Source organism: Poromitra crassiceps (genome assembly GCF_964638095.1).
Source record: "Poromitra crassiceps genome assembly, chromosome: 28".
Lineage (NCBI taxonomy): Eukaryota > Metazoa > Chordata > Actinopteri > Beryciformes > Melamphaidae > Poromitra > Poromitra crassiceps.
This window is the reverse complement of record NC_139651.1, coordinates 694652-718985: the sequence shown is the minus strand read 5'-3', so window position 1 is coordinate 718985 and position 24334 is coordinate 694652. Positions and strand designations below refer to the sequence as shown.

The following is a 24334-nucleotide window of genomic DNA, read 5'->3' as shown; positions in this document are numbered from 1 at the left end:
CTCCTGGGCCATCACTTTCATCATACTAAAAGTATAACCATCTAAAACTTTCCATCTGATTTTACATCATACTTCACATTGGACTGACTTTACAAAGCACTATCGCATGTTTTTAAATGATTACGTTACCTTTTAATATTCTAGTCTTGTATTGGGTGTGGTTTATTTGTGGTGGATTTTCCTACAATGTCTACAGTAGCCTACATGTCAGTTTACAATATACTGAATGCTTGACGTGCTGTGAACACGAGAGTGCATATCAAATGCCTGCTACTGCTGACATTTTAATGACAGCTTTCAGATACCACAATCATCGTTAATTCACTTTGGCTTCAAATGCCTGTCTTTTGAAATTTGCAATGAGATTACAATTATAAAGTTATTCCATTAGCGTAATAAAATAAAAAAATCATTAACATTAGCTAAGAGGTTAATTAATTTGAATCTATTGTTTTTTTTTGTTGCCAGACAGTATTATTTGATTGGTTGTCACAATTATTGTAGTTATTATGTGTATGATAAATGTAGTGATAGGATAAATGAGCTAATATGCACGCAGATACACACAGAGAGGCAGGACTGAGAAGGAATAACATAGCCGTGACGTCCATGCTTGTCCCCTATGGATCAAATTGAAACATATATTATGTTGCTGTTGGTCTTTTTACAATGATGGTAGATATGTTAAAGGGACAGCTCACCCTGAAATCCAAAATACATATTTTTCCTCTCACCTGTAGTGCTGTTTATCCATCTATATCGTTTTGGGATAGTTGCCTGAGTTTTGGAGATATCGGCCGCAGAGATGTCGGCCTTCTCTTGAATACAATGGAACTGGATGGCACTCGGCTTGTGGTGCTCGAAGCACCAACAAAATACATTTGAAAAACTCAACAGCACTATTTTCTTTTGCATGTAGGAACTAGCTAGCAGCTAGCGGGTGTAGTTTGGTCAAAAGAAAAGAGTTCCTCCGTGAAACCGCTCATAACAAGGTCTGTGGATTATCTTGAGTAACGGGGTCATGATTTCTGGAAAGAGACATTTGCTGTTGAGTTTATCAAATGTATGTTTTTGCCGTTTTGAACCACAGGCCAAGTGCCATCCAGTTTCCGAGAACTAGAGGAGCTGGCGTGCTCTGTCGTATGTGTGTCTGTTCGTCTGTTTGTTTGTTTGTTTGTTTGTATCCGAGGTGCTCTTGGTAAGGGGAATGATTGAACTCGTTGAGGGAGATCCCATTTTTTTATTTCCCATTTTCTCCCCACCTCCTCCCTCTCCCTGCCCTCTCCTCTCCTCCCCCACATCCCCCCGCTCTCCCTCCCTCCTCCCCTCTCCTGCTCTCTCCTCTTCCCCCCTTCCCCCACTACTCTAAAGCATAGTACACATTCTACTCCAAAGCATGGCACCCACTCTATCCCCTCCAATATTCCGCCACTATTTAAAGCATGGCACCCATTCTACCCTAAAGCGAGGCACCCATAAGCTCTATATGTGAACATGTGTTTATTTGGCAAAGGGACTCACTACTAAAGGCTTGCAGCCAATTAAATTAGGCATAGTTTGGTTGCTAAGAAATCGACATATGTCCGTTTGCAAGATGTGTGTCTATATTTCTCTATCATATAATTGTTCGATGTGTTATTATTACTACTGTAATTTGTTAATGTTGTGTCAGCTAGCCCTCCTCTCTCTGTTCTCTCCATATAGTCTCCCATACTCCCCTATACTCCCATACTCTTCCATACGCTCTCTCCCCTCCCACATTTCCCATTCTCTCTCCACCTCCTCCCTCCCCTTGCTCTCTTCTCCCCCACACCCCCCCCTTTCCCCTCTCCTGCTCTCTCCTCTTGCTCCTTCCCCACCTCCTATACCCTCCAACATTTCCCATTCCCTCCCCACCCCATCACTCTCTCACATTCCCCCTGCTCTCCTCCCTTCTCCTGCTCTCTCCTCTGCTCTATCCTCATTTCTATATTTTCTATATTTCTCTATCAATTGTTCAAATGTTATCTTAATTCTGTATATTCTTGCTACTGTTGTGTCAGCTAGAATTAGCTAGATATATTTTCTGTGAAGCCCTCTGAGACATGCTTGTGAATTAGGGCTATATAAATAAACTTGACTTGACTTTCTACCCTTTCTATCTCCCTCAACGAGTGTGGCCTTGGACGCGCTTGAGACCACCACCTCTACAAGTAAGTGGCCTCTGGTGCCATTTTGCCATCCAGCTCCATTGTATTGGAGAGAAGGCAGAAACTCTGCGGCTGATATCTCCAAAACTCAGGCAACTCACACACAAAACCATATAGATAAATAGCACTACAGGTACTACAGGTAAGAAGAAAAATATGTCATTTGGATTTTAGGGTCAGCTGTTCCTTTAATTTCTACATATGTCTCTGTTAAGAGAAATGACAGACTGAAAACAATGCTAGTCAGTTGTTGTATACTCTGCAGTCTGCACCTGGATGGGCCATGTGTTGCTGTTGTCGTTTAAGAAGATAGTAATTACAAGCCTCAGCGTTGTGACAACATAGTCTTAGTCATTACACGGTGCTCATCGTCGTCTGCTAACTCGCCATCTGAATGATAGCGTAGCCACACACAGTTTACTCAAATCATCGCCATCAGCATGGCTGCTGCTCCGCCCCTCAGCGGGCGAGCTGGCTGCTGCTCCGCCCCTCAGCGGGCGAGCATGGCTGCTGCTCCGCCCCTCAGCGGGCGAGCTGGCTGCTGCTCCGCCCCTCAGCGGGCGAGCTGGCTGCTGCTCCGCCCCTCAGCGGGCGAGCATGGCTGCTGCTCCGCCCCTCAGCGGGCGAGCATGGCTGCTGCTCCGCCCCTCAGCGGGCGAGCATGGCTGCTGCTCTGCCCCTCAGCGGGCGAGCATGGCGTCGACCTTGGGGGGCGATTCGCTTGATCCTCCCCGCCGCCTCTTAATGATATAATGAGAAAAGTGGGTCGGAGGAGCAACGTTCCCACCAGAAATAGTGAGAAAGTTCACATCTTCAGCTGAGCACCAAGACCTCCAACTGGGAAATCATCTCTAAATAAATCAAATGAGTTTCACAAATAGGTGAGGAGCCGATGGGAGAGGCAGGTTTGCTCCTGGGAGGAATGAACAAGTCTGGATGATTAACTGAGAAATGAATGACCTGCTCGTGGATCCACCAGAAACCTACTTGAGGGATCAAATGACTCTAAATGAAATGATATTTGGTTGTTGTTGTTTTTCCATGACTAACGGTTATCTCTTGTTAAAGGGATGCGCCAACTTTTTGTGAGTTTCAGTATACAACTGTTCAAAGTCACCAAAAACACACATTTCTAACAGCGCCAAAAAGCTCTATGTACATGTTGTGACTCGGGTACTCACCACGCGATGAAATAATAATGCATAGTTACGTGAAACGTCATTTTCGTAGTAAATCACCACACCGAGTTACTTCCTTGTTTGCCTGTACACAGTGCTTCCTCTGTACACGGCGCATGCGCTGTTTAGAAGGCTATCTAGTTACCTTAAATCTCATGTCCTACATAGCTTTTTGGAGTTGTTAGAAAGGTGTGTTTTTGGTGACTTCAAACAGCTGTACTGTGTTGTCCCATACTAACTAACTGGACGACTGTTAGCTCACTGTATACTGTACGGAGAGTGACGGTAAAGGTATTGTGTATCTTGGTTATGTATGGGCGATATGGCAAATGGGTGAAACTCCCAAAAACTCCTTTAAGAGATTTTAGTTGTTCCCTAAAGCAAAACCTGAAACATTTTGTTGTGATTACTAAGTCAGCTGTTCCCAACCTTTTCCAAGGAGCTGTCCATCAGCACCACACAGAAATGAGAAATTAGAATTGTCTGCAATAGGCTAATTAACGAATAATTTATAATAAATAAATAAAAACTGGTATTATTTCACAATGGAGATCCTAATGTTTTGCTAATTATTTGGTGGCCCACTTGCCCCACAGGTGGGGAATGGCTGCCCTCAGGCATTAGCTCAGGAGGTAGAGCTGTCGCCTGGGAATCGGAAGGTTCCCGGTTCGAGGCTGGCTCCTCCCGACAGTGTGTCCAAGTGTCCTTGAGCAAGACACTGAACCCCTAACCGCTCCCGATTCGCCGTCGGTGCGAATGGGTGAATGTGAGGTATTCATGTAAAAGTGCTTTGGGTAGTCGATAAGACTATAAAAAATGCGCTCTATTCACCTTATGCAGAAGAGACCGTCTGGCTTGAGAGACTAACTAACTAAGACTTGTCTAAGACAAGTAACTTGTCTAAGACTAAGGAAGTGTAAATACAATCAGAACCTCCGATTGTGTTTACACTTCCTGTGACTCATAAACCTAGTCTGACACATAAATGTGAGTTCAACTAGGTTTGACCAGGTGAGTCAGACTAGTCTTAACAGGTAAAAGAGCCGGCGTTTTGAACAGGAAGTTCACCGTTTTTAGATGTCCACAAAGGTAAACATGTGTTTCAGACTCACACAGTTTTACGGAAGAAAAACGAGAGAGAGGAGAGAGAGAGCTCCGGAGAGACAGAGCAGCAGGCATGCGTGTTGAAAAGGTATATTAAAGCGTCATCAGCAAATGCTACGTTAGCATACCGCGGCAGCACTCACCAGAGTTGGGATCGGAGTTGCCGTCTGCTTCGGTCCTCTTGTCGGGGGAGGCCTGCTCGTAGAAGTCGTCCTGCGCCTGCACCAGAGGGAGAGGTTGTGTGAGGAGGGAGCCACTGCCCACAGGCTCGTGCTCCCCCAGACCGCTGTCACCGCAGCTCTCCTGAGAGCCGTCCGGCAGGTGAAAGGTCACGCGCCGCTGCGACTAAGAACCAAGAGAGCACAACACAGAGCGCCTCTGTTAGTGCTCTGCTCCGCCCCCCCTCAGACCCTGCTCCGCCCCCCTCACACTCTGCTCCGCCCCCTCAGACCCCCCCTACACACCGAACGCGATGTGTACTCGCATGTGCTCGCACTGTCGAGCCCTGTCCCCGCTGGTGCAGCTTGGTTGGCTGCCTCGCTGTATTTCCGTCTCCAATCGGTCTATTTAGATTTTGGGCCCTTCCTCTCGTCTTGTCGTTTGCGATGTCCTGGCGACGCCAGGTATCCCAGCATGCTTTGCTGCAAGGTGGTGAGTGACAGACGGTGGCGAGGGAAGGAGGGGCCATTTTGAAATCGACCAATTGAAGAGGGAAATACAGCAAGGCGGCCAACCACGCTGTAGCAGCGGGGCAGGGCTGACTGGGCGATAGCGAGTATATCGCCCACACCACTTGGCGGTGTGTGCAGAGGGCTTATCAGACTCCCTGTAGCCGCTTCACACTGTTGTTTTGCTCCTGAGCTGAGCCAGCCTCACGCATCAGCTGTTTCAAGTCGACTGGGCCAAGTCCAGTCAAACTCAGGTCAGTAATGACACAGTGACACGGGCACTCGGAGCTTTGGCTCTAAACAACGTAGCGTTTATTACACATTTGAGCAGTGGAGAGAGAGGGTATTGAGGGATGGTGGGGTTTGTTTTTTTAGGCTTTCAGAACGTTAACACACAGAGTAATTGTGTGGAGAATTAAAAAAAAAAGGGACATTTTTGTTTTGCTCATTGATGGGAAAGGGGGAGTCAACAACACCACACAGTAAATAAACACAGTCACGTTTCGCCGCACAACGACAACCGCTAACGACATGCAAATTCAACAGCGTTGTAACACAAAGGTTGGCAAGGTGAAAAGTGCACTATTTGCGAGTCTTTCATAAAATACACACACGCGGCGCAATTAATGTCAGGCACGATTTAATTAAGGCCACAAAAACTCCTCGCAGCATATGATGGTGGTTGTGAGGCGAGCTGCAGAGACATTTATTTGCCTGATTGTTTAGTCAGTTTGTTTTGGGTGGTTGGTTGGCAAAGTCAACGTGGCTCTGCAGATTCAACAGAAGCCGGCCCCCGGGGTGGTCCTCCTCCTCCTCCTCCTACCCCACATTCAGCATCTCTCACTGGGGGGACAGGAGTTTCTTAACCCACCCAGTCTGCCTGGAACAAATCTTACAAGCCCTTCTGTCGCTGTGTGCGGTACATGGGACACACACACACACACACACACACACACACACACGGACACACACACACACGCGCACACGCACACTTAAAGCCACACTGATTGAATTTCCAATTGTTAATTCCGAGTGTCTTTTCCGCGCGCTCTTAATGACATTTTCCTCGGGCTCCTTCATAAGTCCAGACACAGACTCAGGCCTCCAGCTAACCTTTCCTGAGCACAGACAGGTCTCTGCCATCACAGACACGCGCTTTACAGTCATTATTGGCAAAAGCAAAAGGTCAGGCAATCTGCAGTCTCATGCAAATCACCTCATTATATATTTTAGAACTAACTCCAAAAGCATGCAACCTTCAATTAAGCATAAAAAAGGGGGGGGGGGGGGGAAGAGAGTGAGTGAGACAGAGAGAGAGAGAGAGAGAGAGAGAGAGAGAAGGGGGGGGGGGGGTTGTTGAGGCTCTAGACACCCATGAGGGTAGAAAAAAAAAATCACTTCATGCTTGGAATTTAAATTTTGCTAGCATGCAATGCAGAGGATACAGGTGGTATTTGGTCAAATTTGGAGCATGCAGATTATGATGCGTTATTATATCATTCATGTCATAAATTGAATGGGGTTTTAAATACACCCTACACCAGTGATACTCAACTTGCGGCCCGGGGGCCAGATGCGGCCCACGATAGGGTGCAGAGTGGCCGCCTGACCATTTTCTAATTCACAATCAAAACGAATGTTAAATCAAGTTTGACTGAGCTGCAGCTACATTGTCAAATATTGCTGCCTGCTCGCCGCCCAAACTTATATGTACTTATCTAACTTAACTTACCCTAACTATCCTGTGTGCCCCAAATTGTCAGACCAAACTGCCTGGCACCCCAAAAACCTCCTGTCTTTTTGCAAAAGTGGCCCCCGGGCAAAGCAAGTTGAGTATCCCTGCCCTACACCCATTATGACTAAACATGGTTTAAATGCAAGCTTAATTAAAATGAGAGATAGAGAGATAGATCGATAGATCGATAGATCGATAGATCGATAGATCGATAGATCGATAGATCGATAGATAGATAGATAGATAGATGATAGATAGATAGATAGATAGATAGATAGATAGATAGATAGATAGATAGATAGATAGATAGATAGATAGATAGATAGATAGATCAATCGAGCGATCTTCACTATGCCTCCCAGATGTGTCAAGTAGCCTCCGAATTTCTTTGTGGAGGATCGGAAATGATAACAATTCGCCCAAAATCCGATATTTGTTGACAAAAATCTAAAGGATATAGAGCACAATTATATACGCACAATCCCTCTCGCTTGCAGAGGTGAAAGTGCAGATTTGAGCACAATTAGCTGAAAAGGTCTCGCAAAAATGCAGGAATCTGGATAAATGTCACAGTCTGCAATTATGAAGAGGCACATGATCCGATATGGCATTCTGATTGCAGACGACAATCTGGGGGGGGGGGGGGGGGGAGATGTGCTAAATAAAGTTCAGAGCTCCCTCTTCTCTTGTTTGTTAGACAGCCATATTGATTCGACGATACAGTAGCCTGTCAATTTGACACAGAGTGAGGCTAGCTATAGAGACACTGCATGGAATAGGCCACACCCATCACGGGGGAAAGCGCTCCATTCACTTCCATACACCAGCGTCATTTTCCTTGAATTAAACATAGCTAAAAGCTGTTGTGTGGTGAGGCTACGCAGACAACAAATGTAAAAAATCGACAATTAAAGTTTTTTTTTTCTCCCGAGCAAAATAAGGAAGCTATTGAGAATTGACGAGAATAAAAATGTGAATCTAGCTGTCAAGGAATAAGTTGGAGTGTTCATCTTCCGTATATATGATCTTTGTGTGCAACACGTGACATTAGGAGAACGCCAGGATCGGCGGGGGGAGTTTTTGTTTCCCCCCGATTTGGACGTGGTTTCTGAATGATGACGCGCTCCGCAGTGTCTCTATAGCTGCATCCAATTCAAAACAGTACAGAGTGAAACATGGTCACAGGGAAAGAGACGCCCCAAAAAACATGACACATGGAGTATAACTGCAGTGAATTAACAGTAGCTTCACAACATGTTGTTCTTCCTGCTGATGCCAAAGAAGTTGGCCTTAGGCAAAGTAGCCATCTATTTGTTAGCTGCCCTGAAAGTGTCAAGCTAGCACTACTCATACTGGCAGCTCGTTGTCCTTCTCTGCCACCTCTTTCCCAGAGTTGAGACGACTCTTTGCCAAGAAAGTGAGCAATAACGTTGAAATATAAACACGCTGTATCTGTATCCTGTCGTTATGGCAACCTTAGATCAAATAAATTGATTACTGAAGAAGAGACTATACTATGATACTACATGATCAAAGCTACATAAACAGACACAGCCCTCGGCCTTGATACAGGGTAACCTCAAATTGAGATGTATATTCTGGATAAAAAGAGATCTCTTGTAGCCCGTGAGCATCCAGGCTTGTGATCAGTATGTGACTGTATCTAGACTCGACTATTTAAAATGAAGACATTTCTGAGAATGTTCTGATTAATATGCATGGGTTGGCGTAAACACCTTAATCTATTTATGTTACTTCAATTAGGATCATATTCAGCATATAAATACGCCAATTAAGGCAGCCCCTTGAGCCTGGAGCACGGCATGAAACGGCAGGAAAAGCAATAGAAAAGGGAGCTGCGGTTGATGACAGGAGACGATAGCAGAGTAGAGTAATGATTGCCGTTGCTGCTCGCAGCCTGCACTCGAGCAGGCACATGACAGTCTAGTCAATTCATAATCACAGTAGTGAAAGATGAAAACGAGAATATGAACAGAGGCCTTTTCTGATATGTATGTAAATGTCACGTAAGACCAGACCAATCGTTTGCATTCATGCGCACATGTATGTTATTTTCTTTGATTGTTTGACATCTAGTGGAGTTTAAACTGGGCTTATTATTAGTGGGATGACAACTGCAGTCAGTGTGCGCTGACGAGCGCTGCTGGTGGGGGGATTCAAAAGTAAATGTTGCTGAGGGCCATGAGACGTTGGCGGGGGGCTTTGCTTGGGTGCAACAGAAGAAGTCCCAGCGAGATGAAATAACGGCGTGCTTTGAAGCCATCTGAAATGATGAAAAGATTCACACAACCGATTCAGACGGCTTCAATCAATATTTGATCATTTAGGCATGTTTTTAAGCAAAAATACGATTCAGAATCTGTTATATCTCAGCAGTGACATGCATGTACACGTTTCTAAGTTCATACACTGCACATGTTTGTACTTCTCTGCTTATATAAGCGTATAGAACCGGCTTAAACTATCGCTACTGCCAGTTTACAAGATATTATGGCTTATAACTCTTATTATCAGCTTCCTTCTATAATTGCCTGACCAAACACTCTACATAGCTTTAATAGCAACGCTTTGCTGCTGACATGTTTACTTTCAATGTGCAAAGAAACGGCATCGCTGCGTCGGCCCCTGGGTCTTAATTCCCACAAAGTGAAATATTAAGCATAACGTAAATAAAAAGAAAGACATGGCACGTGCAAATTATACTAATATCACTCACAACTTTAAATCCTTTATATTCCTGCTGTACACTCTGAGAAAATAAGGTTCATTAGAGTTCTATATCAAACTTGAGGTTCTATATAATTTACCAAAGAACCCCATCTCTAAAAAGGTTCTATACAATGTATGTAAGAGAACAAAGAACCCTCCTTCTTCTTAAGGTGTCGACTGATTGGTGGACCCCAAAGGGTTCTATATAGAACCCTAAAGGGTTCTATTTTTAAAAAGTCGCTCTATATAGAACCCCAAAGGGTTCTATTTTTAAAAAGTGGTTCTATATAGAACCCCAAAATGGTTCTATAATGTTTTAAAAGGTGGTTCTATATAGAACCCCAAAATAGTTATATATAGAACCCCAATGGTTATTTTAAATTAACCATCTGAATTGGTTCTACATAGAACCATTTGGGGGTTCCAAATACGTACGAAGCTATAGAACCCTTAAAGGTTCCATATAGAACCACTTATTCTAAGAGTGTTGTTGTTGTTGTTGTTGTTGTTGTAGTTGTAGTAGAAGTAATAGTGGTCGACTCCAAGCTGAAGATCAATGTTATGGATCTGTAGATTGCATTTACAAAACAAACAAACCATGTGACCTGTTAATCACCCACAAAGCTTTAATTAAAACTATTTTAAACGTGTCACTTCCGTGACGTTAGCGAGATATCAGCGCGTGGTTTTGATGTGTTTCAGCGCTGCATGTGATACTGCTTCATCGCACCGTGTCAACACCTCTGCTCCTCTGACACATTATCACCATTAAGAATGAATGTAACATACAGAGGAAGTGAAGACCTGATAACGGCAGGAGAGGAACAAGGAATTATTGGTTTCAATTACACAACTTTGACTTTTTTTAGTTACTTTCAAAATGTAACATACTACTGTACATATTACTAGTTACATTAATTTGAAAGTAATACGTTACTTTACAATATTACTGTCGGTGTAGAGTAACTCATTACTTATATAACACTACTTTTGCATTACTTTCAGCAAAATAACTGCAGTAGCAGAATGACATCGCCGCCCCGAAACCATCCCGAAAGATAATTTATACCATCTTCAAGTCAGTGCAAACCCTCCAAAATTCTAAAATGTTACCCTTTTCCTTTGTTATTGTCATCTATAGTGGTTATTTGCATTGGTTGTATCTTTATTTAAATATGTGCTTTGATCAAAAAAAAAAAAAGTAACTCAATTTGTAACTTGTGTTACTCGACAGAGTAACTGGTGTAATATTACTGAAATCATATTGTAATGAGTTATATTACTGAGTTACTGCTAAAAGTAATATATTACATGTAACATGTTACTTTTATAATGAGTTACCCCCAACACTGCTGAAAACCCAAAGATCAGTCCTGTGTGAGTTGCACGAGCTCTCCCTGTCTCTTTCTAGCTCTCTCCCTCTCTCTCTCATGTGTGTGCATGCATGCGTATGATGTGTGTGTGTGCGTGTGTGTGTGCATGATGTGTGTGTGTGTGTGTGTGTGTGTGTGTGCGTGTGTGTGAGACACCATATGGAGTGCAGTTTACACAATCAAAAAGCATGCCACCTTCTAAATAACACAATATAACAACATTTCTACCATGCATACATTTCACGGCCAAAAGCACACACTGGGCAGAAGTGTACACGTGCACACGCACACGCACACACACTACAGAGTAATCCACCCTCCTCGCCCCCGCAAATAATCTTATCTAGCAGCAGTCTGACACCTGCGGTGAGAGAACACTTCCCACGAGTCCAGCCTCACAATCAGACCACTGAGGGAGATCAGTCAACCAGGAAAACAAAACTCACAAGCAGATCTCTCTCTCCCCCTCTCTCTCTCTCTGACTCTCTCTCTCTCTCTGTCTGTCTCTCTCCCTCTCCCTCTCCTCCCTCTCTCTCTCTCTCTCTCTCTCTGTCTCTCTCTCTCTCTCTCTCTCTGTCTGTCTCTCTCCCTCTCCCTCTCCTCCCTCTCTCTCTCTCTCTCTCTGACGGGTGTCTTGCTCTTTTGCTCTCTCGCTCTTTCCCTCGGAGACCAAAGGTGCTGTGCCATCTACTGGCCACCATGGAAAATACAGTTTTTATTATTATTGATAAAAGGCCGAAAGCACAGGTCATCCTTGTCCCCATGGGTCTCATCGATTGCATTTTTATTCACGTCCGTGTCTCTGTTGCCGTCTTACGTCACGGCTGCTGCTGCTGCTGCTGCTGCGGCCGCGCTCGATTTTACCCCCGAACTGAACCAATGCAAGGACAAAGCTCCGTCAGTGCCTCCACTGTAAAACTGACTTATTCCATGTCGTCATTAACCCTGGAATAGGATCATGCATGCACTTATCTTTATGGTCTGTTACAAGTTTGATCGTGTTTTCCTGAAAGTACATTTCAATGTCATATCGTAACTCCGCGTCGTTTTCCTTCCCGGCCCTGACAGGCAGCCGCAGCAACATTTTCAGAAAAACGTCAAATCAAGTTAGCAGCTTGATAGACGTTGCTTCCTGTCAACATAACATTAGGATTTCCTGTGGGGCCCATCATCCTGCTGCATAGAAATCTCTCTCAGAGGCAGAGAGGCTGTATTTTCTCTTTTCTTTGACACAAAACAAAGTCAAAAACAAGCTTTTTCAAACGGCTCCAAAAAAAGAGGGAAGATGTAAAAGCTAAAAAAGGGTTCCCAAACTTGTTTCTCTAAAGCAGCAACACATGAAAGAGGGAAAGAGGAGAAAGATCTCCCCCGTCTTTGATTGTGCGAGTAGAATATTGACGTAGTCAGCTCCTGCTGTCTCTCCAGAGCCTCGCCGCCCGCCTCCTGCTTTTCATCATTAAATCATAGCCAGGCACTTCTGACGAACATCTGCATTCTGCCACATCCACAACGCTGCCAAATCACTCAGTCTCTCGCTCGCTTTAGAGAGACACACACATGCACACACACACACACAGACACATGCATGCGCACACACACACTCACACACACACACACACACACACACACACACACACACACACACACACACACACACACACGGCTAACCAGCATCCAACCCATTCCCCAAATTGCTTGCCAACTTGAAAGAGTGGACATACACAGTCTTGTGTGTATTATGGATACTAGGGGTGGGGGGGGGGATCGATACACCATAGTATCGCGATATTTTGCCTGATAATATTGTATCGATATTTGGATGCCAAGTATCGATATAAAAATATATAAATATAAATTTTGCAGGCCATGCCATGCCAGGCCACCGGGCATCTGCCCGAAGCGCCCGATGGTGCAGTCCGCGCCTGGAGTGGCGTATTGAGTCCAGAGAAGCTTAATAATGTATAGCCTACGTGTGGGGCAAAAACAAAACAAAACAAAAAAACACTGCATGTTTTACTTGCGGTGAGGTCAAGGAAAAGGTAGGAAAAGGAGTTAGGAGTGACAACAATATATCGAAATATCGCAATATTCAATATATCGCAATACAAGCATATCGCAATACTACCGTATCGTGACTCAAGTATCGTATCGTAGGCATCTGGTGATTCCCACCCCTACAGTCTTGTGTGTATTATGGATACTGTAGTGTCTTTGTAGCAGTTTAGCCAACACTTGCTTAGTGTGTGATTATCAGCACCGTCCATCATGTTGACTCTCCCTCTGGGCTAAATGATCTTAGTGGATTTATGATGCGCTACAGCGTGTGTGTGTTTGGGTTTCTTTCTTTATTTACCGCGCATGCTTCGTCCATTTGTCTAACCCACATACTGTAGGAGACATAAAGCATCCATTTTGTTTTTGCTTGTGTCTTAAAAGCGTGCATCTGTGTTTTGTCTTGTGTCGTGTGCGACCCACTCACACATCCTCCATCTTTTTTCCAGCTGACAGGCGTTAAGCCAGAACTCCTCTCGCTGAGGAAGCCTCCGAGTCTGACTTGTTTAATTGTCTTTCCTTCTCTCGACGCCTCCCTAATTAAATCCAACCCACCCAGAGACCTCCAGCCCACCCCCCACCTCCGGGAACCAACACAACGACGTCTCATTTTTGCTTGTGAAATAGATCTTTGTGCAGGAATTTATGTTAGTCAACCGTGCTTAAAACATCAAAACAAATTTGATTATTTTTCTGACCCCCCCCCGTTTTCTCCCCAATTATACTTGGCCAATTTATCCCCATGCTGCCCTATTGGCTGCTCCACCCTCTGTCGATCTGGGGAGAGCCGAGACTAGCACCACGCTTCCTACGATATATAAGCAGTTGCCAGCCGCTTCTTTTCACCCGAGAGGGGGAGCTTCACCGGTAGGACGTAGCACGTACTGTACGTGGGAGGATCACGCTATTCCCACCAGTTCCCTTCGACTCCGACCAGGCGCCCCCGAGCGACCAGAGGAGGCGCCGGTGCAGCGACCAGGACACACCCTCAGGCACAGCCAATCGTGCCTGTATGGACGTCCGACCAAGCCGGAGTCAACAACACGCGGATGCGAACCTGCGAGTCTCATGTTGGTAGGCAGGGAATCTACCCGGACGCCCCGTAAAACATCACATTTAAATGGAATGGAAGAGTTGGAACAAAAGAGCTGGATTTAATACACACATCATCACATGCTAAGCCTTCACCACCGCCAGTCTCACAGACCGATCTTCTCCCCTGACCAACCCTCACGGTCCCTCAGATCCACCTCAGATGGTCTTCTCTCCACCCTCAAGTCCAACCTCCGCAGCTTTGTGTGGACAGAGGGCAGCTCCCAGGCTCCCTCCCTCGCCCCGAGACATCCGACGCTCAGAGTGCATCACAGCTTTTCCATCACGCCTCAGGACCCATCTCTTCTCCATCACCTTCTCTTAGAAACACCTTTTTAAATTCAGTAAAAACAGCTTTTGTGATTCTCTTCAGTCATTTCAGAGTGAAACTGCAGTATTGCACATAGGGGCTTTTCATGTCACTTTTAATGTCCCGTATCTCATTCACTGTACCGATGCAACATGACAATCACGTGGTGGCAGCACTGACCACGAATGCCTGGGAGTGTGTGGGGAGCGAGGCTCCATCTGAGCCTTCAAGCTAGCAGCTGACATTAGCCTCAGTGTTGGATAGACTAGGCCAGAGTCGTGTATATAGAAGAGTCGCGACATCATTCTCCATTCACTCCAATGGAGCAGTTTTTTTACTCTCAAGAGTTCCAGGAAGTAAGGTCCTGGATTAAGCAGCACTGTCGAATTGCAGCAAAATGGACAGTTTGTGTTGTACTTTAATATATGTATAATTTTTTTTAATCAAATTGTACATTATCAGCTTTATTTTAGCATTCAAAAGTAGCGCGAGACCCCTTCCTGGCTGTTCATTGGCTAACGAGTCACGCATTTTGGTCCTCCGCTGACGCCACTCTCTCTAGAGGACACTAGACTAGGCTAACCCAAATGTTTCTATGTAATGAATATATAATCTAAGCTTGCGTGTCTGTTATCTTGTTACATTTATGAGCAGATGAGCCTAATCTCTCAGAGCCCTTTAGCTCCACACCAGTAGTGGGCACTTCACCCTAGAGCACATAATGTTCAAACTCAAGATCAGGACCCAGATCAGATGTTCTATTAACATTGGCCCCTTTCTTTAATTCAAATGGTACACTCCAATCCCCCAACATGCACTCCTCCTATTGACACTTTTTTTTTAATTAAATGCGCGACATCCGCAGAAAGAACGATCTAACCTCTTCCCATGTGTGCACTTTGCCCACAAACTGAGCACAGTTCACACAGAGTTTACAAAGACAATTTGCAGACTGAGTTTCAGAAATTCAATTTGGAACTGTTGAGTAATCTGTTTGCAGCCGACGTGGACAGTGCCCAAATGAACATGCAAATGTGGAGATGATACAACTCCAGTGTAACCGCACGCCCAAGGGCCAAGCATCATTCTGTGAGCCAGTTCCACCCGTTTCGTCCCAGAAACGATGCCCGAACTCCATGGTAGCACGTACTCGTCTGAGCAGGAGTTTTGAAATGGTATATTTCGATGCAAAGTGTTAAAAATAAATAAATAAATACATAAGGCTTGTTATCTGGCCCGCAAATTTGTCATGAGTTTTCAATATTCATGGATTGGGTTTGACACCCCTGCGCCTAGAGGATCGGATTTTATTTTATTTATTTATAACAATCTCAAATCTAAGAAATGGGTTACTGCTCAGTCACCCTCTATACATTTCCAAAAATGACCAACTTTGTAAGAAAACACCTATATGTACAGGCCTATTTTCTTATAGGAAATAATTATTTACTGACTGATATTTACTTAAAAACTGATTTTGCGGAGTAGGAATGTGACATATTATGGAATTTAAAGATGTGATAGATTGATGCCATCTAAAAAAAAAAAATCTCAACTGAAACACCACCTTCATCTTACGCTCATCTATCTTCATCTCCACCCATCTTTGTCCGCTTCTGCCTTTCTGACGGAGCTTTTACCTCCTCTCTCTCTCCATCTGAACTTCAGTCTGTTGCTGAAGAACCTGGGGTTTGGACCGAGTGAGACTTTGCCAGATTGGGGGGACGGTTCAGAATCAGCCAGCCTCCTCTTTGTGCGTCGAGCAGCAGGGCTGAGGAGAAACCATGCGCGACTGCCACAGAGCATTAGCCACAAAGTTAACCACGACTGACTCGCTAGTCGGCGGCAGAGGAGGAGGAGGAGGAGGAGGAGGAGGAGGAGGAGGAGGAGGAGGAGGGCTCCATCCACGGGCCATAAAAGGAGCGACACAGCGATTCTTCTCGTGTGTGTCTCCTCCATCAGGATGAGGGATTTGACACTCAGAGACAGTTAACTACAGTGGAGAGCAGGCGAGGCCCAGAGCACTGAATGGGGACGCTTGATGTGTTTATGAGTTACAGTCCATGTGATGTCGGTGCTGCGCTCAGCCATGGAGTGTGTGTGTACCGCAGCACTATGGCGTTAGCGTTAGCCTCTTATTTAGTCCCCATACAGGCTTCAGTGACATACCTTTTTCAGCCATCATGTCCCTAACACAGAAATATGTGACTTAGAAAATATGAATTGAAAATTAATAAATAAAATATGGTGCATTGAAAAGCTACAGATTAATTTGTAAAGTATTCATGCAAATCCAAAGCTTAATCACGGTGTACTCTGTGGCACAGAATAGCCTATATCCCTATTAGCTGTGATCAGATCCTATTTGTCATTTCATTACAGCAAACGCGTACAGAGGCACACATTGGTTTAGTTGGATCCCTGTTTATCCTGTGGAAATAATAGCTATTTACACAGGCATGATTATCCAGCTTTGAGAGATCAACATTTAAATCCATGCAGGAGGGGGGGGGGGGGTCTGGTTTGTCTTTGGCGGCCAACTGGTGAACCTGTCTAGATCCCCCACACACACACACACACACACACACACACACACACACACAGACACACACATACACACACACACACACACAGACACACACACACACACACACACACACACACACACACACACACACACACACACACACACACACACACAGAAATAAGGGTTGAGAGAGAGGTTCTTGCATTTGCAGAAGACATTTTGGAAAAGGAGGTTCTGCGAGTCGTCCGACAGGTCTTTAAGGTTGGAATGTTATAAATTACAACTCTATTTTTCGCCTCGAGTTTTGTCTGCTTCTGCTTCTATATGTGGACATATTGAATAGCCTGGAATAGTTCTACTGCGGATGGAAAATTGGCTTTTCACAAGTCAGATTCCATCTTATCTCGAAAAAGAAATGTACTTCATACTTTAATACCCCGACGTTCACAGTACATTTGCTGCTTATAAAATGACTGCTTACAAATACGTGATCAGTAATGTCTGTCACATATTGTTGTGGCCATTCGTGGCTCTTCATGGTCATAGACAAGTTAGTTGCATCCAGAGCCGTCTATATAGAAGAGTCGTGACATCTCCATTCACTCCAATGGAGCAGTTTTTTACTCTCAAGAGTTCCAGGAAGTAAAGTCCTGGATTAAGCAGCACTGTCGAGTTGCAGTAAAATGGACAGTTTGTGTTGTACTTTGAAAGTTTTTTTTTTTTTTTTTTTTATCAAATTGTACATTATCAGCTTTATTTTAGCATTCAAAAGTAGCACGAGATGCCTTCCTGGCTGTTCATTGGCTAATGACGCCACTCTCTCTCTAAATTGCTCTGGTTGCATCCATTGAAGGAGCCAAACTTCTAAGATCAAGGTTTACATTAGGAGGCATATACAGTATACTGTAGTGTTAGAAATGGGCAAGGTCTCACAAACATGTCTCAAAGCACGTTACATATCCAGGTCATACATATCACATACAATACCAACATTATGCCTTATGGCAATTTACAGTTTCCAATCCACCTGACCTGTATATTGTTGGACTGTGGGAGGAGGAAACCCACGCAAACACAGAGAGAACCTGAAAACTCCACACAGAAAGGACTAGGGGCTGTGATTATTATTGGTTCTACACAAGTTGTCGGCCGTCTGGTGAGTTTGTTTTCTAGTAATTCTCACAGGTTTCATCACTCATACTAGTCAGGATATGAAAATCCACCTGCCGCATCCTAATTATTAATTTTCCTCTGGATTTTTTGCAAACCCCCGACATTAAAAGTTCAAACTTCTCCTACGTGCGGCACGCGGCTACCGGCCTGGTTCTGCCCGGTAGCAGTTAAGTTTAGGCAAGTAAAACATCTTGGCCTTTGTTCACACCTGGCGCTTAACATATGCAGCACTGAAGCTTGAGGCAGAGTCACTCACACAAGAAGCCTTCTCTGTTCCTCAGCGCCTTGAACCCGCCCACAACTCCCACTGAATCCATGCCTGGCAGCTTCACGCTTGCAAAATAGGACTGAATCCTGTACGATCGCTCGAAGCAAGGAGTGATGTTGCATGCTGATGTCGTCATCAGTGGGATTTATTACATCACTGATGTCGTCACAAGATGATGTCATCAGTGGGATTTATGACATCAAAGATGATGTCATCAGTGGGATTTATGACATCAATGATGTCGTCATCAGTGGGACAGACAGACGGACAAACAGACAGACAGAGCCCCAGCTCCCATTTATATACTGATTTAAACATGACTGGAATGGTCAATGGAAAAGGGCAAAGTAATCTGCATGTGGGTCAAATCAGTGACGAGGCAACCTCTAACGGTTGGAGGTTGCCTCTGTAGGTTAGCACTCCCAACAGCAGCAGATGGTCAGGTCACTGGATGATAGCGAGACAGTAAAGACAGTGATGTTGGATGCTGAAGCACCATGGCAAGGTGTTGACAACGCCACCAAATGTCACTATCAGCACTCTCCACCTACTATGTGCCAGCAGCCATACTTCACTCATATATGAGCGCAAGCGCGCACACACACACACAAACACACACACGTGCACACACACGCACAAATGCTTGCACGTGCATTCTTTCAAAGGAGCATCTTATGCTTGTACTGTATAGCTAAATACAATATATTATTTACATGGGGAATCACAAGATCCAAAGAAAAGATTCTGATGACATACTGTATATAATCCACTAAGGAGCCACCACACGCTTTCCTGTTTGACTTAGAAGTTCCTGTAGATTGCCTTCATCATCTAACTACATCTAAAGTATGCATCCACAAGTAGGGTAGAGCAGCAGGCCTTGATATTCTCATCTCCAACCATCTCTTTTTATGATCTTTTTCCTTTGCAAATGTACAATATAGTTCCATCACACAGTCTGTTTGTAACCAGAGCCATACATGCTCAGTGTACAGTACATGCCTCTGCTTCTGCCCAAAGCAGCCCCTCTTGATAAGCACTCAACAGAATATACAGCAAATATTTTGGGCTACTTGAAAGAGATTTTGCAGTTACATTCATTTCAAACAACCTGATAGAACAGCAGAAATAGATGGCAAGAGTCTAATGAGATCACGCCTGGTTCTATGCGCCCAGTGTTTCCCCTACCATTCTACAGGCCTGGCGGGCCCGCCAGGCCTACGACACCCCCGCCAGGCCTACGACACCCCCGCCAGGCCTACGACACCCCCGCCAGGCCTACGACACCCCCGCCAGGCCTACGACACCCCCGCCAGGCCTACGACACCCCCGCCAGGCCTACGACACCCCCGCCAGGCCTACGACACCCCCACCAGGCCTACGACACCCCCGCCAGGCCAGGAAAAAAAAGCTTTTTTTTCCCAGATTTTTTTTCCTGCTCTCCCCAAAATTTCAATAAACCTTTATGGCATATTATTACAATACAACAATGCTGGTGTTGACAGTGTTGATGACAGTAATAGAAGATGCCAAATCATTCAAAAACAATACGCATTTTGCTTTTAGGAGCATCGTGCCAGCGTGCGTCGCTGTTCCAACATGTGTCGTTGCCTGGGAAACGCACATCCCATAATACAACTGTTCGCATCACATCCCATAATAGTATGATGATAGTTGGGATGCCATTGCGAACATAGATGCGAACAGGTTAGCTAAAAGTTTAGCGCCGCCAGCGACGGCCCCCATCGTTGCGGTTGGGGTACGTTTCGAAATCCCTCCAGGCCTGAAAAATGTTATAGGGGAAACACTGATGCCAGTCTGGTATTAAACATGAGGAGGCATCCGAACATACTCTAATAGTGGATAAAGTACATGCATGTACTTTGCACACGCATGCACGTACGTGTACTGTGCATACTGAACATACTCTAATAATGGATACTGTACATGTACTTTGCACACGCATGTACGTGTACTGTGCATACTGAACATACTCTAATAGTGGATAAAGTACATGCATGTACTTTGCACACGCATGCACGTACGTGTACTGTGCATACTGAACATACTCCAATAATGGATACTGTACATACATGTACTTTGCACACGCATGTACGGGTACTGTGCATACTGAACATACTCTAATAATGGATACTGTACATATATGTACTTTGCACACACATGCACGTGTACTGTGCATACTGAACATACTCTAATAATGGATACTGTACATATATGTACTTTGCACACGCATGCACGTGTACTGTGCATACTGTACATACATGTACTTTGCACACACATGCACGTGTACTGTGCATACTGAACATACTCTAATAATGGATACTGTACATACATGTACTTTGCACACGCATGCACGTGTACTGTACATACTGAACATACTCTAATAATGGATACTGTACATACATGTACTTTGCACACGCTTTGCACTTTTTCAAAAGAAAAGGAGAATCAGGTGGCTTGTACACAGACATACAGCAGAGCAGGCTCAAATAGCCAGATATGACTGGATATGGATGCATATACAGCCGCAGCATGGAAATCACTGAGAGGCGGAGGTGCCCGGCCTGCTTCAAGCAGGGGCTTGAAATTGGGGTAGAAGTGAGCTGGAGACGGCCTGCTTTATTCAGCGGCCAGGGGCCCGGAGAGGCCGGGGGCCCGGAGAGGCCAGGCTGGAGCCTGGAGGCAAGTGGCTGTAGCCAGGGGCCTCTCCTGGGGAGTGACACAGTAATGGGTTCTTTTGCAGACAGCTCTCGATCTGACCGTTTTCAGAAAACCCACTTTTTGAAAACAAGTACCTCGGCCTGTCAGTGGCTTTAACGTTGTGGCTGATTGGTGTACAGTATTTTGTATACTATTTTAAATGTACTATTATGTGGGATAAAACTGCTATACTGTATCAGGCAAACCTGTCATATCAGACCCATAGAGCTGTTATGTAGCACATCATTGATCTCTGCCTAATACATCACTGGCTGTGCAAAATCCAAGCTGCTTCATAGTACTGTACTAATCCTCGTTTAGCACATCTCATATTTGTAAAATATCTGATAGGCTATATACTGTATATATATATATATATATATATGGCTTGCTGCTCTGTCATTTCACCTGACATTCTTCCTCCCCTGAGAGGACAGTCACAGTGAGGGAAATACAATAGAAGCTCAGACCTTAATAATTAATTTTATGGTCACTGATCTTAGCAAAAATTATTTATTTTGCAGCAAATCATGTGGAAAATAAGAATCACCCAGACATTTTTTCCCCCATTTGTTTGGTTGCCAAGCAGCCAGCCACTTTTCCTCTACAGTTCCCAGTGAACACAATGCAGCAGCATGGGTAGTGTGTCACAGAGCGTTTCATTTATTCCTCCTTGTATGTGATCGTCTGCATGTTTGCATTGAGACACTGGCAGAAAAGGAACACTTCTTCTTCTGTCCATTTCTTTCCAAATCCGCAATGACGGAAAGTCATTGAGCCTAAATGTAGACCAAAGCAATCTAATATTTCTATATAGAGTAGCAGAGATGCCATTTTCAGCATCGGTGTCTTTCTATAAATGACACCTGTGATATTTGCTCTATTTTGAACATGGAGAGAGAGAGACACTAGATTTGCGAGAGAGAAAACACGAGTGATGTTACCTCCGTCCATTGGGTTAAGAACCATACTGAGAGGAGCTGATAAGAACATGTGACGTGACGAGAACACTGCAGATTACTGATTGGTCAGAGAGAATCGTCTTGCGCACACATACAACAATAGCTACCAGTTTAGCTTCTCATCCTCTCGCTGTAGGATTTCCCAAACTCTCCTGTTTGCTCAGCAGTCTTTTTGTCTTCTTGATGCCTTCATCTTCTTCTGAAATAAAGCGGGGCTCCTTGCTTAGCCTCAACCGACGGCCGTTTTCACTTGTATTTGAGATCGACATGTTTTCTCCCACCGTCCTGACCTGCACGCAGGCATTTAGAATAACTATAGAGAAATAGCCAATCTCCTCGCTGATGGGTCTCATTTGCTGATGCACGTAGGTTATATAGAGGCATCAGTATTTCATAACCATAGGGGCTGTAAGGATAAGTGGGGTTGCTATAAAAGGGAGCCTGTGAGGCTATATCTCCTTGCTGTGACCATTTACATGGTTTCACGGCATGGCGGTGTCATGCGGTGTGGTTATGATGGGCACATTGAGGCGACTATTTGCAGTGGAAAACCAACAGGTAAAGCGAGTAAAGGTGATACTATGTGGTACTAGTAGGTGGTTGAAAAGTGCAATATTTTGATGTAACAGTTTTGTGTTTCCACCATATTCCACATGCCATCCACATTCAGTCCAGTCCTTACTGCTACATCATTTAGATTGAGTCTTGAATATTGAGACCACATTGTCAGAATGGGGAATTGTAGAAATGATCCATCTATAATATAAAAGGGAGTAGGTGGGTTCAGTCTGTCTGTTTGTTTCTCTGTTTCAATTTTTGTCCCACATTGGGTGATGTCATCAGTGTCATGGTCACTCGAGCAATTGTGATGTCATCAGTGATGCGAAGTTGTGCAACTGTGCGCTGCGCATGCCAATTAGAGCAGGCAAAGCCACGCAGCAGCCACGCAGCGGGCGGGCGAGGCTGCACAGCTGCCGAGCTTGCGAGCCCGCGCAGCGGCCGAGCCTAGGATCATCATGATGATCATCATGATAAATTATAGAGGAAATGAAACCATTCTTCAGCCATAGAACATCATGCATTTCTTCTCATGGCAGATGAACACACGTGATGAAGATGGGCTACCTACAGAAAATGTAAAATCGTAATGGATTCTAAATGGCTTGAAAAATTTGATATTCTATCAATCTTGAGGACCCTTCCAGGAGCAAAAATAAAATAAAAAAGCTTCCCTCATTACCCCTGAAATAGCTGCCTGAGTCACTTCCTGCAGATTATAATGTAGCTCTGATGGAACAGCTAAGAAAAGGTTTCAAACACCTGGCCCAGTTTAACACAGAGACATATAGCCTAGATGGCTGCATGATGTTCAGATCTCAACACGTGGCCTTGGTATTTATTATAAGGTTCTAACTGGGTTGAGTGCAGTTAAAAGTTACAGAGAATCACATGTTGACATCCCAGCTGGCAAAACTGTTAAGTAGTGTCATGGATCTTTATAGTTCCCTAGGACCTACACTCCCATGGTGCTTTTTAATGTACAATATGAAAATCCTGTTTTCTTTTAGAAAGTAGATTTTTCACAGATGATGTCATCAGAGAAGTGATGTCACTCGAGCAATTGCGATGTCATCCGTGATATAACTCGATCATAGTGATGTCATCATTGAGTGATTCATCAGTGAGGTCACTCGAGCAATATTGTGATGTCATCAGAGAGTGATGTCACTTCATAATGCTTTCTGTTTGAGACAGGTACAGTGACAGATCGAAGAAATGGCTGTTGGCGACTGGAAGCTCAACAATGCCGCCTGGGCAGGAGACCTGGACAAGCTGAGGAGCCTGCTGCAGGAAGACCGCTTCAGAAGGCGGCTCAATGAGCCGTTTTTTTGTGGGTGTTGGTGGACCCCTCTGGTGCAGGCGGCCTGGTGGGGTCGTGCTGCCTGTGTGGACTACTTGATCACCCAGGGAGCACAGGTAGACCTAGCTGACAAGGATAACTGGACGCCTCTCTCCTGTGCCGTGCACTGCGGTCACCTGGACTGTGTCCGGAGCCTACTGGAAGCCGGGGCCGACCCCAACAGAAGCATACACGGATTCTTCACTCTGGTCTACTTGGCTGCCCGGGAGGGAAGGCTGGACATACTGCATGAACTCATCAAGTGCCATGCTGCTGTTCCTGTAGACATAGACATCGATCACACCCTCAAGAGGTCTCCTTTCTACATCAGTGCTGAACGCAACCACCTGGA

General features: G+C 44.8%; 1 protein-coding gene across 1 annotated transcript in view; it reads right to left on the bottom strand.

Annotated features, from left to right (window-relative positions):
* The window catches only part of pcdh9 (protocadherin 9), a gene marked incomplete at both ends in the record, with an annotated part of 361675 nt that overhangs the window by 103102 nt on the left and 234239 nt on the right, over positions 1-24334 (bottom strand). The window contains one exon of the mRNA XM_083662392.1: positions 4615-4816. Coding sequence (XP_083518518.1) covers positions 4615-4816 — 202 coding nt within the window. The remainder of the gene's footprint in view (positions 1-4614; positions 4817-24334) is intronic.